Source organism: Lissotriton vulgaris, chromosome 3_1, assembly GCF_964263255.1.
Source record: "Lissotriton vulgaris chromosome 3_1, aLisVul1.2, whole genome shotgun sequence".
NCBI lineage: Eukaryota > Metazoa > Chordata > Amphibia > Caudata > Salamandridae > Lissotriton > Lissotriton vulgaris.
The window spans coordinates 1,355,325,057-1,355,340,160 of record NC_141689.1 but is presented as its reverse complement, the minus strand read 5'-3'; the positions used below and the strand labels follow the sequence as shown (position 1 = coordinate 1,355,340,160).

Sequence of the window (15,104 nt, the reverse complement as noted above, 5' to 3'; positions counted from 1 at the left end):
CACCGTTGGTCAGAACTCGTGCTTTACGGTTGGAGTACAGGACTAAGGTAAAAACCCTAAAAAGGGGGCCGAATCCCATCGTAGTGAGAACGTCCTCCAAATAGCTCCAATCAAACGAATGGAAGGCTTTTTCAAAATCGATGAGGAGCAGGGCCAGATACGGGGTGAGTAGGTGGCGGTGGGCGATATGGAGGCGGCGTATGGAATGCTGGGTACCGTGGGCATGCAAAAAGTACAGTGGTTCTGTCGGGTTTTAACCAATATTTCTTATAAATACAATTCAATTTAAAACAAATTATTTTCCGCACAGGTTTAATGTTAAAGCGTTTTCAGGGAACACACCGTAAAAACACAGAATTTGCATCATTTATATATACCCACATATAAGGAATTTTTGTATATTCGGCTACCAACAAGGTGAAAATTAAAGTGAGGTGTGATCAAGAGGCTTATTGTGCTCAGTGACACAGTTGGGTGCGTAATATGTACAAGGTGACTAAAATATATACAAGTTTGGAAGAGGCCAGGGTAAACAGAAACACAATGACTCTGCTGCTCGGTTCAATTTCAATATTTTTACAAGCAAGGCCTTAAAACTGGACCGGGAGGTATCGTTGACGTTTCAACCCTATATGCGCAATATTGTATAGTCAAAACGGGTCTTCATCAGGACTGTGGTGGGGGGAGGGATGACAGCCTGCAGAGTCAGATAGAACATGCGTTAAGGACATTTAATTTAAAATTACGGTGTGTTCCAACAACCACAAAGAATTATCATTGTAGTGAGGGCAAAGTGGTAAAAAATTCATAAAGCAGCTTTGGTCTGGGTGGACCAATTTGTGCAGCAGGGGACAAGATCATTAAGCCAAGGCAGTGGCAAAGATTTTCATTTCGGTATTGAGAAGAGAGATCAGGCGGTAGTCCGAACAGGAGAAAGAAGGTGGCCTTGGGATAGGAGACCAGATTGTGAAGCAGCTTTCTATTTTTGTCTCCCCACCCATAAACACTGGCCACAGAGGAGCGCCACAGCGTCTTGGCTGAGTCTAGGGAGACCTGGCGGATCTCCTCCCGGAGCATCGTGAGCCGTCTAGCGGGATGAGCATCGTCTTGTGTCTCCAGGATTCAATTCCAGCTGCGCGGCCTGAGCCTCAAGCTGGGTCAGGCAACAGTCTGTGCTGCCCGTTTCATGTGAACCAGACCCCTGGCCACGCCACACAAGGTAGCTGTAGGAGAGTAGGGTCTGCTATCCTATGGTCACCCCAATTTTTGCTTTTTGCTTCACTGGTTTTCGACTTAATGTGGCTGTGGGCCTGCTAATCAGACCCACAGCCTACTGTTCTCTCTCTAAATTCACATACATGTACTATAGGTACATAACCCAATTGGAACTGGACTCCTTGTCAGCCCCTGTACCATGCACTATAGGTGCTCAGGGAATAGGTGCCACCAAGGCCTACCAGGGGCTGCAGCATAGCTTTTGCCACCCCTGGCTGGTTCTTAAATTGACACAACTGGCTGATCACTCAGCTGGGGCAAGTTGGTGTAATCACCTCTTGCTTAGATATAGTATACCTATATCTAAACCTATATCTGGACACATATAAACCTGTGAGTCACTCCTATGGAAGGCCTTATCAATCCTGGAGGCAGAGTGCGTGGTTTAACGTGAGATGGTGCTCGAGCATGAGCTGAGCCTGTCTGCAGCTGTCGGGAAGAACTCCCTAAGCTGTTTTAATGCCATACCATATACTATTAAGTGCATTATAATCCATCGCGGTTATATGCTAACTTTGCTTTGGCTTTATCAAAACATGTTGTGTAAGGTGTTATACGATTTGGAATACTATCCCCTCGACAGTCTTGTCGACGGGGATAGCATTCCACCCCTCTAGAGGGAGAAGACATGTTACTTTGCTAAAACGCGGTTGATTTTAAAAGAGCCTCAGCATCACAAAATGGACGCTTCTGCCACAGACACAAGTCTGACCTTCTGCTGCTGACCGAAACTCAGCCGAGGAGGCCTGGACAAAGGCTTTCCTGTCGCGGGGAGGTGTCACACCACCCCAGACAGGAGATAGTGGATTTTAGCAGGGAGGTTTGAAAGAAAGCAGACACTGCCTGGGGAGCACAAGGCTTCCCCTTGCATAATCCGGTCAAACCGGTTCTGGGGCACACCAGCCCCAGTCCCAGCGCGACGCTGGACAAAGGGAAAGGGGTGTAACCACCCCCTTCCTGGGTCCCACCCATAGGAGGGGACCTAGCAGGTAATCCAGCCCCCTAGATTGGTATAAGAATGGGAGCAGTACCAACGCACTCAGATTATCCTGACTGAAACTTATGAATTGAATCTCTGGACCCTTCGACATCCTACTCGACGTAGAAGACTGAAGAATCTCCCTTGCGGTCAAGGAGTGACCACCCTGTGCAAGCAGGCACCAACCAGCACCTCGACATTTGCTTTGTTGCAGTTCCCGCCGGAACTCGAGCAACAGAGTTCAACAAGACCAAGCGTGCCTGCCTTCCAACAGCCCGATCTACAGTCCCTGCAGAGCTGAGACCCGTGGAGGCGACCGGAAGCGTGGGGCCTGCCATCTTGGAAAGACCACCAGACGCTGACCGTGCAGCCCATGAGTGACCCTCGAAGCTGTGCATTGGCGTCTGAGAAGCCCCAGCCCTGAGCCTCTCTTGCACTGAAGCTCACCCCTCTACACTCACAGAGTGCTGCGTGGGGCCCTTCTGCATCTTTTGGCTCAATGCGTTGGCCCGGTCACTTGCCCGTTGGCTTGTGGCCCCTGTGCCAATGAACCTTGAAATCTGACTTGTGAATCTGGTTGCTACAGACTTGCACTCGTTCCTCTGAAAAGGAGCACCCGCTCTGACCCTCCTGGTCCGAGTACTAAGCCATCTTTGAGTCCTGCGTGGGTTGCGCTTGCCAAGGGTTGTTTGCTCCAATCCGGAAGCCGACACCGCCGACAGCGAGAGCCTTTGTGGGACAGCTCGTGATCCACTCCTGGACATCCTCGGTGCCCCAGAGTCCACGTGGCAGCGGAGAGAAGCTTCCCGACAGCGACATGAAAGCGCCCGACATTGCCTGGTTCCATCTGGTTCCACCCTGGTCACTGCTGTGTGACCCAGACTCTGTCCCCTCTGCTTTCAGATCATCTTTATCTTCGATCCACCCTTGGATCACACCGGACACTTCTCGTCTCGACGCCTGCAGCATCTTCAGCTCCAAGCACCATCAACCAGCGTGACAAAACCCGACACTACTTCGCACCTGTGCACCCGCTTTCTGTGGGTGAGGTAACTCAGCAACGCCGGTGTTCTTACACTGGTACACACCTCTAGTGTATGTGTCTAAAGTTTCATCCTGCTAGGTTAAGCAGAAGTCTCCTTTAACTGTAACTTTATAACTTTTACGCAGCATTGACTTTACATTGGTGCATGCCTGTGCTTTAAGCGCTGCACCCGAATCCCGCGGGCTTTTCCCGACTTCAGCATTGCTAGTCCCGACTGCTCCCAGCGATTCCCTAGGCCCTAGGCCTAACCACTGTTCGATCGGTATCTCTTATACCACTTTTTTAATATATGGTTTGCGTGGCCCCTGGGCCTCATCCATAATTGTGCAACTTTGTATGTTTAACTGTGCTTTTGTTTAAACGCTTGTGCCTCTGCACTCATAAAGAGTACAGAGGAGTATTCTAGTAATAAATACATATATATATATATTTATAATATATACTTGTGTGGTGTCCTTTCATTTGATATTACAGGATTGTTATTGGTAAAACAGCTTGCTTAACATGACCTCTAGAGTTAAGCCTTTAAGGCTGCTTAGTCCATGCTACCATTAGGATAGCTTGTCTATAAGGTTGACTTACAACCAGACACCATAAGGGATTGTTTGGACTGATACAAGGTGGTTCCAGAATTGGAAACATCATATATCAGGCCAACTTCTCACAGTAGCCTTACTGGCTTCCCACAGTATACACGAGGAAAGGACCGAGCCCTTGTTGACCAGAAAGTATTGCTTCAGTTCCACTTTGAGGGCATCTTTGATCTCTGCATCCTGTAAAAACCATCCGTTTAACCGATAGACCGTACAAACCCCACTGGAGGCATGTCCCAAACGAAGGGAGATAGGTGAGTGGTCTGAGATTCCACGGGGGAGAATAGTGACACCAGAAACCTGTTGGCAATCGGTGGCCGGCAACAGGATCAAATCAATGCGGGAGTGGGTATGAAGGGCCACTGAAGTGTGAGTGTATTGCTCCTGGTGGGATTCCAAATTCGCCAGGTGTCACACAAGCCCAGGGCAGATGATCAGTCCGAAAGCCATTTAGCAGAGGTGAGACGCGAAGCGGAGGGGGTCACCTGTTGTGTCAAGGGATGGCTGCATAACCACATTTAAGTCACCCCCAATTATTGTCTGACCCTGAGGGAGAGTGGACATTACCTCTGTGAAATGCTGAAGAGTAGAGGGTAGTGTGGCTGGAGGGAAGTATGTGGATAGTTGGTTAAGAACCTCTCCTTCAAGCCTACCGGTCAAGGCCACAAGGTGGCCCTGTGTTTCAGTCGTCACATGCACTGGGGTGAAGGGGAGACCTCTTCCAGTCAGTATGACCACCCCTCAGGAACCCCGCGTGAAACCGGAATGCCAGACACTGTTGAGCCCGTACCGGGCGAGAAAAGAATAGTGGGTTCCTAGGAAGTGTATCTCCTGAAGGAAAAGAACATCAGGCACCTGCAGTTGGGTGCTCTGAAGGTATACAGCCCATTTGATATGATCTAATAAGCCATTTACGTTCCATGACAAGACTTGGAGGGATCTACCATGGGTGGGCATCCACAGAGTGGATGGCGCGGGAATAAGTAGGTGTGGAGGAGCTTGGGTCCCAGGCGAGGCGACTCCTTGCAGCTAGGCTAGGAGGCTATGGCCTGCGCGTGGTTGTACGTCCCCTATCGATGGCGGTGGTGAGTGCGTGTGATGAGCTGTTGTGGAAAACAAAAAGCAATGGCTCAAACGAAGCCAAAAGAGAAAAAGACCAGAGGGCATCGGCCCTCCCTCCCCATAACACCCCCACCCTAGCACCTGTTGCCCTGAAAAGGAAAAACGAACAGTAACAGAGAGCTAATCTAAAACGTTTAACAGGACAGTTTGTGGCAATGATGGACCCCTCCATATAGACGGATGTCTGTGTATGTGAACAAAAACAAGCAAAGAGTTCTGCCTCAAAATCAGCCTCCTGGGCCTCCATCGTCAGATTACGGCGTCGTCGCCAGATCCCCAGAATGCAGGACTTCTAGATAGGTCAGAGTCTGACAGGACAGGGCGCAGCGTGTCAGACGGGTCAAGATCATGGTTTAAGTCAATCAGGGAAGTGGCTTGGTTTTGGCCGTCAAGCGCCTGAGAAACTTCAGAAGAAATCAGCAAATGGAATCCTGCACCCAGCGAGCATGAAGGCCCCCTCCTCCGGTCCCCCATCCTGCGGGATCGATTAGGCCTTTGCTGTGGTTGGGAGGGGAGGAGTGTGACCGTGGAGATGCCAACAAAGCGGTGGGGGAAGGGGGCCAGGTCCAGGCCCCCTGCGGAGTGTTAAAGAAAATTGCTTTGCCTTGGAAAACGACATGGAGAAGGCCATATCGTAGTCCCAAATTGCGGAGTTTTTGTTTAACCTCCGAGTAGGTGCGTCACTGGGCCTGCACCTCCCTCGTGTAGTCCGGAAAGACCAATATCGTATTGTTCTGGTATTTCAGGTGGCCATGAGCTAGTGCCTCACGAAGGATTGCATCCCTGTCCAGGAAGTTGAGGATCCGAAAGATGAGGGGGCGAGATGGCGCCTCAGGAGGAGGCCTGGGAGCGAGGGAGTGATGGGCGTGGTCAATTGTGAACCACAAAGAGAGAGAGTTTTGGGTATCCATGACTTCACCCAGGTCTCCACGAAGGTGTCTGCCCATCTCTGATCGACTCCCTCAGGAAACCCTATAAGGAGCAGATTATTACGCCGGGAGCAGTTTTCCGCATCCTCAGCCCGTTGATGTAATTCCAAGGTTTGAGTCTGTAAGCGGCCACTTGAGTTTTCAGCTGACCCAGCTCGTCCTCAGCCACGGAGAGGTGCGACTCGGCCTCTGAAATTCTTGCTGTGGCGTTGCGCAGGTCCTGGCGGATAAGGGCCACGTCCACCCGTACCTCGCCAATCTGACCCTCCACCAATGCCTGAGAGGTGCTAATGGCCTGTAGAATCGTTGAGAAGTCACCTCTGGCAAGGGGGGGGCCACCCATCGCTCCCTCTGCGAGACTACGGTCAGCGGTAGTGTATTTGTTCCATTTTTGTTTGGGTTTGCGGGGCGGGTGTCTTCAGGGCGCGATCGCGACCCATCTCTGCTGTGAGTTCAAGAACTAGGCGTCCCGGAGGGTGGGCAGTTCCAGGCCTATGAATTCTGTTAGGGGGATTCCAACACCCTCAGTGCTCAGGCCCGGGTGTCGAATCCACCCAGGCAACTCTCAGCGCACAACCTTGATTGAAACCGATCAGTTTCTTAAATGAATAATTCCATCTTGTAGTCAAAAATTAAATCCAGTTCATCATTAATCATCCATGTTTAATTTCACATGTATTATTTGTTTCAAATCAATGAGATAGACATGTCATGCATGTGTCCGATATCACAAAGTATTAATGCATGTTGTTTCCCAATGCATTTCGGATACTAGATCCTTCATCAGGGGAATCGGAAAACTGCAGGCAAGAACGCGCGTCCTGCCGTTTACGCTCTTCGCCATCAGCTGATTAATGATGAACTGGATTTAATTTTTGACTACAAGATGGAATTATTCATTTAAGAAACTGATCGGTTTCAATCAAGGTTGTGCGCTGAGAGTTGGCATCTACACTAGGTGCCACCAACTATAATCAATTTTCCACACCTTCTTGTCGGGGGGTGATATCTCCGCAGCACACCACAGAATATCAAATTTGATACATCGAGGAGTGCGTGACCCACACCTTTCTCTTCTTCGAATCCACCCAGGCGCCAGTCCTAAGTACCAGGGGACTCGCCAGGACAATGTGGGGGTCCGATTCCCTTCCGCAGCCTGAAATGGCAGCGGAATCAGGCAAAGAATGTTGTCCCTCAATCCCGAAGAGAGCCGTACCAGGCCAAGGGAAGACAAGATGGGAGGGGGAGAGAAAAACGAGCCCCCTAAGCTGCTCAGTGAGTGTGGCCAACTCTGCCCCACTCCCGGGTTCGCCCACAAAATAGAGGTGGCTCACAGAACAGTTTCCCCAAGCCAAGGGCAGTTGGACTCCGGCGGTCTGTCAATGGGGTCAGGCCGTGCCTCGCAGAAGGGGCATAAAGGCATCCAAATTACGGAGGAGAGGGTGGCCAGTGCCGGGAGCTCACTGCCACTCGATGGTTGCGGCCAATAACACCAGGCGAGTACCGACCCGCAGGGCACCCAAGGGCCACCCGTCCTGTTGGTGTATCCAAGTCCTCACCGGAGGCCCCAGTCCCCAACGCAGTGGCTGTAGGTATAGAGCCAGAGTGGGGTGCAGTGGTGGTGGGTCACAGGGCGGAGACCAAGCCCCTGTGAGTCACCAAGTGGAGTGTGGGACCATGGACGCATAGGTAGCACTGGGAGCCCACTTGCGCCCCCAGTCACAGAAGTAAGTGGCGCCCACCTCCTCGTAGAGTCATGGAGTCTCAGTGAAGGCCTGGCATGAAGAGGTAATCTGAAGCCTCTAATCCCCGTCTAGGCCAATCTCCGCGGGTAAACACCACATCCGGAGGCGAGGTGGTACCTGCAGACATTCTTGGCAGGCCCTGGGATGCTGGTAGGGTGGGGAGCATCCCCCGAGTCTTGTAGTGCCTGCAGCCAGGCCTCGGAGCAACCAGCAGGCCCAGAGGCCCTCAGGGGGTGCCACAGAATAAGGCTGTGGAGCAGAGCAGCCGAGAAGATCCAAGAAGGTCGACCATTGCCAGGCAGAGGGAAGGGTGGCATGGCCGCAGCAGCAGCCCGGTCCGCAGTAAAGAGCAGGGCCGGCCGGGGAAGCAGTCTCAAGAAGGCCCAGGATCCAATCAGGCCTCAGGAAGCAGGCACAATGGTCTGGGGGTATCAAGAGCACCCGGGGCCCCCGGCTGCGGCCAGATGAAATTCAGGGCACATGCAGCGGACCGCACACAGAAGGGGGCTCAGACAGCCAGACACCGCCACCCGGTCTGGTGGCCGATACTTCTCACGGGTGGCCGCATCCCCAAGGAGGGCCGGGGCAACAGCAAGCCCGGCCGGGCAGAGGAAAGGGGCCGGCCTATCGGTGAACCAGGAGTCTGTCTCACCGGCAGCGGGGAATCAGCAAGTACTTTCAGGCCGCCCGCCAGACCATGTACTGGGACAGAGAAGGGCCCCACGGGGCTGCCGCCGCCGTCTTGCGGGAAAGGCGCGTCTGCAGCCGAGGCAGGAAAGTCGACTCCACAGGCAGGCAAGCAAAGTGGCAGCAAGCACCTCGTCTGGCAGAATGGGGGCAGGACGGAGGCTTCAGCGGCTGGAGTGAGGGTATGTAATGGGTTCAGAGCACTCTTAGAGTGCGACTGCCATCTTGACGCACCAAGCCACGCCCCCTAGTTAAGATGTTTTTAAAAAAGGAAGATTACTTTTACTAGGACAAGAAATTAATTTGGAATTGAAGCCTCAATGAAGTACATGCTCAAGGCTTCAAAGGCTGATTTTACTACAACAGTAATGATTGTATTAGCTAGGTCCTGGGTAGCTGGACATTTGAGAGATGTAATGCTCTTTTTTAACAAGCCTAATTAAAGAGGGGGTGAAATTAATCCAACTTGATGTAAATTTACAAGCTGAAGCCTGAGATATCAGTCATGAGTATATAATTGCCTGAATGGCATATTGGAATATGTTGCTAACTTACAATTTTACAAATTCTATGAATGCTTCAACTAATGGGATCACTATGAAATGAACTGGATTTAAGGTGTGTGTATGGAATGTTACTCAAATGTATTACTTGGGTTTTTAAGCTGGTCCCATAATTTGACATTTACAATAATTTGGCAAAAAATGTACTGTATCAATATTTAAAAGAAAAATGACTGTTTGTTGATTCCAATATGTCTGTTTTAATATTCTGAATCATAACTAACTTAAGTAATTATGAAGTACCTCAATATCCATTGGCAATTCTTGTCCAAACACAACCGTCTTCAAAGCTTCCACCACTGTTGCCTGATCTCTGTATACAGGCACTACATTATAATGGAAGCTAAGTTCATCAATTGGCAAATTATATTTCCGAGCATGATTCTGAAGAGTGCCTGAAAATAATAATATACATTAGATATTTTTAGTTTAAAACATACAATGTATATGAGTAGATACTAATGACAAATGTTCACCATACATTCTGGTTGTTTACTTATTCATTCTACCAATTCATTAAAATGCAATTTAAACGGATTTGTTTTAAAAACTCAGTCACCTCATATTTCAACCCTTAAATGGAAGGCTTGAAAACAACAAAGTTGAAATGGGGAGTTTCTCCAAGGTGATGACATAACCGTCCATAAGCTACCTTTTCTAATGCACCACTTTTCATCTTACATTAGCTTTGAAGCCCTGAATCATACAAAATGTGGACAAATGCACAAGCAGTACAATAGCGGTTTGGCCTCACTTCCAACATTCTTCCATTACGGATCATGTGACAAGTTTTAGGCAAAAGCTTTCCTAAAACTTTGGCTTAGAAAAGTTGTCTGCGTTTTCTGAATCAGAGGTAGTTACTTGGTTATTTGTGAGATTATTGTGTACAAAATTATATAATATTGTGTTTAAGTATCGTTTACAAAAACATCATCTCATTGGATGTAGATTTTTTATTATTAACATCAGTAGGGGATTATTTTTGTAATTAATATTTAGGTTGCAGTATTTATGTCAAGGGATATTTTGGCTTTGATATTCTGGTACCACAATTAGGGTCAGCTTTAACCTGGAGAACCATGGAATTCCATAGTTTTTGACCCATCACATCCAAAGGTCGCCATCTATGTTTCTGGCCTTTGATGAGGTGTTACGGAATCAGGTATGAGAATGCGGACTACAAGCTCCCAACAGGATTATCATGTAGGGGCAATTTTTTGAGGTTTTTCAGGTCTTAATTCTAGTAGGCCACATTGATGGTGCATAGTAACTTGAGTTTAATCCTTTCTACAGAATTGGATCAAATCGAGCACTTTCAGAGCTAATTTGCCTGATCAAATGTATGTACACTTAAACAATGTGAGAAGTTGGCCTGGAATATGCGGTCCACTAGTTATAGTGGGTACCTTGCACCAGTCCAAACAACGCTTATTGATGATAGGTTTAAGACAACCTTTATTGAAAGCTATCCTAGTGGCAGCTATGGAGAGCAGCCTTCAGGCTAAGTCTTGAAGGAGTGTAAAGAAGCTTGGTTTACCAGATTATAACCGCCTAAATGACCAAATGAAAAGGGAACCACACAAGGTATATATAAAATATATTTATTTATTACTAAAGACTCTCTACTAACCTCTTTATGAGATTAGAGAACAAGATACACAATATCAACACATTAGAACGTAAGTAAATAGCACAATATACAATGGGCCCCAGGGGGAGACCAAACCATATATTAAGAAAGTGGTATAAGAGTCACGACTTGCCTACCACAGTGCCTAGAGAACTAGGCACTTGGAATCGCTGGGACCCCAAGGAACCACCCAAAATAGTCACACAGGGGACCCACAGGGGACGCGTGCAGTGTGAGAACACAGCCGCGAGCTCCATACAATCCTATGGGAAAGTTGTGGTTGGTATTTTAAAGATGAAGGACACTTCGGAGAGGACTTGGAGCAAACCCTTTTAGACTTAGGAGGTTCGAAGGCTAGCACCCATGTGAGCACCGGAGTACTCGTGTTACCTCACACAGGGAAGCCGGAGGCATAGGTGCCAAATGGTGTTGGGAATTGTTGCTGTTTTCAATAGCGAGTTGCTGCAAAGTGCTGCTGTCGTGGAAAGGTAAAGTGTCCGGTGTGATCCAAGACTTGATCGGAGATGTGAAGAACCTGAAAGCAGAGGAGACAGAGTCTGGGTCACTTCAGGGTGACCAGGGTCATGGTAGACCAATGCCCACCAATGTCGAGTGTTTCAGGTGCGATGAGGTGAAGCTTGACTCCACTGGCACGGGGACCAGGAGACATCGACCATGACCAGAGACCACAGGCGAGCTGCCCCACGAAGGATGTCGAGTGCTGGGGGGTCGGTGTCCGGATAGGAGACCAACAAGCCTTGGCAACAGCAACCCACACGGTGAGAGTAAAAAGTCTTCGGGATGAACCAGCAATATCCAGGTGACTCCCCAAGCAATGGAGAGTCAGGGCACGTCTGGAGCAACCAGCTAAGTCCATTAAAGGTACCGTACCCTTCTCAGGGACCAACAAGTCGACAGAAAAGGGATCACGAAGGAACTTCGAGAGGAATCACTAAATACCGGCCCACGGGTCACTCGTGGAGTGTAGGCCAGTAATCTTCAATGGAATCACTGCTTGGGGTCTGGACTACAAGTAGCCCAAAGCACAGCCTCGGGGATTGCCAAGAAGCATATGCAGCTGCAAATGGTCACGGTGTCCAGGGGTTCGGGTTGCACGGTCCCCACGAGGGCTTTAGGTTTACTGAGACCATGGATCGGCCTGAGGGAAGCTTGGAAACTCACCGCCTGTGTTGCAAAGTCTTCGGAGTCCTTCAGGAGCTGCATAGTTGCAAACTGGACAGATTTGTCTTTGGTGCCTGCCTTGCAGGGGAGCAACTCCTTTACTCCAAGGGAGATTCTTCAGTCATTTAACGAAGTGTAGATAGGTGAAGTTTCTGGGATTCTATACCAGAGTTTCGTCCGGGTAAATCTAAAGCCCTGTAGTCAGGGGTTCCTACTTTAAACCCAAGGAAGGGGTGGGACAAACTCTGGAGACCAACCTATGGGAGGGTCAGGACAGAGGGGTCGTTACACCCACGTCCTTTGTCCAGTTTCACGAGTGATAATGCGACGTGTGGACATCAATCAAGCTCCCAAGTCATCGTGTCCGGGAGCTTGATTGATGTCGCACACGTCGTGTTATCACTCGATGCAACACCAAAAATTGGAAAGATTATACCCAATTAACGATCGGCACTTTATGACTCACGAATTCGATGGTTTGAGCTATCCGCTCGACCTCCCTCTTTTCATTGTCCCAGAGTTCCTGGATTTCCTGTCAGATTTTACACAATCGACAGCGACCTTCTCCACGTCTTCGTTCTCATTCGAATTGATCAAGGGCCCTACCGGGTCGGAAATATCACCGGCAGAGCGACCTTCAAAAGTTCATTCAGTAGTGTCTAAGCCCTGAAGATTCGCGTAAGCGATGAAACACGTGTCGGCTGGCTGCTGTTATATGTTTGAGAAATTAAAGAACTGAAGATTTCAGTCTACAAAAGGTGTCATCGTTTCTCTGCAACCTTACTTGTGTTACTTACTACATATCCGACGATAGACGTACTATCTGATTAAAGATGTGTGTGCATAGGGTACTTATTTTTCAAGATTGATAAGGCCTGCCATAGGGGTGACTGATAGGTTGATATGTGCAGTGATATAAGGTAGATATAGGGAACCTATATGTAAGTAAGGGATGCATACACCACCTTACAAATGCTGCTGTAGCAGACCTGTGGTGTCATTTTGAGTGGTCTTTCAGGGGTGGCATAATACATTCTGCAGCCCCTGAGAGGCATCTGGGGTACCTATGCCCTGGGTATATAGGATACCATATACTAGGGACTCATAAGGGTACCACATAATCCAATCTGGAGTGTATCTAAAGTACATGCAATCAAACAGTGAATCATCAGCAAAAAGTTGGGTAACTGTAAGAAGCAGATCCTATTCTCCTTCAAACCCCCCCCCCCCCAAAACCTAAGGACATTAAACTAACCTTGACCAGTTGAGTCTTCATGTTCTAAGTTGAAATATCTGGATAGTCCATCTGCATTGGCATAGTTACTCCCAGTTCTATGTTCCACTGTATAGTCCAGCCTCTGTAGGGAAATGGACCACCTCAAAGGTTTGAGGTTTTCACCCTTCATCTGGTTTAGTCATAAGAGGGGCTTTTTGTCTGTCTGAACAATGAAGTAAGTGCCAAACAAGTATGGCCTCTGCTTCTTCAAAGCCCAAACCACAGCAAAGGCCTCCCTCTCAATAGCTGACCAACGTTTCTCTCTGAGGGTCAGCCTTCTGCTAATAAAAGCTACTGGCTGATCCTGACCATCATCATTCAATTGTGATAACACAGCCCCTACCCGTAACTCACATGCATCTGTTTGGACAATGTATTCTTTGGAGTAGTTAGGACTTTGCGGAATGGGAGTAGTGCACATGACCTGCTTCTGGTCATCAACTGCATTTTGACAGCTAACTGTCCATTCCAGTTTCTTTGGCAGTCTTTTAGAAGTTAAGTCATTCAAAGGGGTCAATATGGATCCATAACCTTCGACAAAAAACCTCTATAGTACCCAGTCAGGCCCAAGAAATCTCTGATCTGAGTCTGGGTGGTTGGAGCAACCCAGTCCATGATAGTCTGGATTTTGCTTTGCAAGGGTTGAACCGGGCCTCCACCCACAAAGTGGCCCAGGTACACAACCTGACTCTGCCCTATCTGGCACTTGGTGGCCTCAATAGCGAGGTCTGCTTTCTGCAGGGCCTCCAAAACATTTCTCAGGTGGACCAGGTGATACTCCCAGGTAGAGCTAAAGACAGCAATATCATCTAGATATGCTGCGCTATAGTGTTCCAGACCTGTAAGGACTTTGTTAACCAACCTTTGAAAAGTGGCAGGAGCATTCTTCGAACCAAAGGGCATCACCACAAATTGGTAGTGCCCACTAGGGGTAGAAAATGCGGTTTTTGGATTTGCATCATCACCTAACCTGATCTGCCAGTAGCCAGCTGTCAAGTCAAATGTGCCCAGAAGCTTGGCTGAGGCTCATTTGCCCCTGGAATTGGATGAGCATCTGTTCTGGAGGCTGCGTTGAGATCCTGTAGTCAACACATAACCTCATTTCTCTCGTGCCACCTTGGGTGTGAGGTTTGGGGGCTAAGACTACTGGACTAGCCAAAGGACTATCTGAGGGTTGAATAACTCTCAATTGTGACTTCTTCTGTCCTGATACAGTCCCTGACATGATCAGGTTGCCTGCAAATCTTATTTTTAACAGGCAGACTATCCCCAGTGTCCACTTCATGAGTGCACCAGGTATTCTGACTTAGAGTCAGTGAGAACCTATGTCTAAACTGTTGTAGAACTTTTCTGAAATCAGCTTGTTGCTGGATAGTGAGGCTGCCAGCCAAGGCTACACCATCTACTGAACCATCATCAGGGTTCTGTGAGAGCAGGTCAGGGAGTGGATCACTCTCTTCCTCCTGTCCCTCACCAGTAGCCATGAGCAAGCCCATGTCTGCCCTATCAACATATGGTTTGAGCCTGGCGACATGGAGCACCCTATGGGGGCTCATGGTAGTTTCTAGGTCCACCAGATAGGTGACCTCTGCCTTCTGCTTAATTATGGTATGAGGGCCACTTCACTTGTCTTAGACGGTTGCTGGGGCCACAGGCTCCAACACCCATGATTTCTGCACTGGCTGGTAAACAGTCAGCACAGCCCTTTGGTCATGCCAGGCCTTCTGTATTTCCTGGCTAGCCTCACGGTTTTTAGTAGCCTTCTTCATGTACTCAGCCATCCTAGAGCGGAGACCAAGTACATAGTCCACAATATCCTGTTTAGGGTGTTTGAGAGGTAACTCCCGTCCCTACTTCACTAGACACAATAGACCCCTAACTGGATGTCCAAACAGAAGTTCAAATGGGCTTTAACCAACCCCCTTCTGTGGAACCTCTCTGTAGGCGAATAGAAGGCAGGGGAAAAGTATGTCCCATCTGTGCCTAAGCTTTTCTGGGAGACCTTTAATCATGCCCTTCATGGTTTTGTTGAACCTCTCAACTAACCCATTGGATTGTGGGTGATAAGGAGTGGTAAA

The 15,104-nt window shown here is 48.7% G+C and overlaps 1 protein-coding gene across 1 annotated transcript in view; it reads right to left on the bottom strand.

Annotated features, from left to right (window-relative positions):
• Positions 1-15,104, bottom strand: part of DNAH6 (dynein axonemal heavy chain 6) — a 2,460,712-nt gene that overhangs the window by 47,075 nt on the left and 2,398,533 nt on the right. Inside the window, exon 75 of the mRNA XM_086961829.1 lies at positions 9,182-9,333. Coding sequence (XP_086817955.1) covers positions 9,182-9,333 — 152 coding nt within the window. The remainder of the gene's footprint in view (positions 1-9,181; positions 9,334-15,104) is intronic.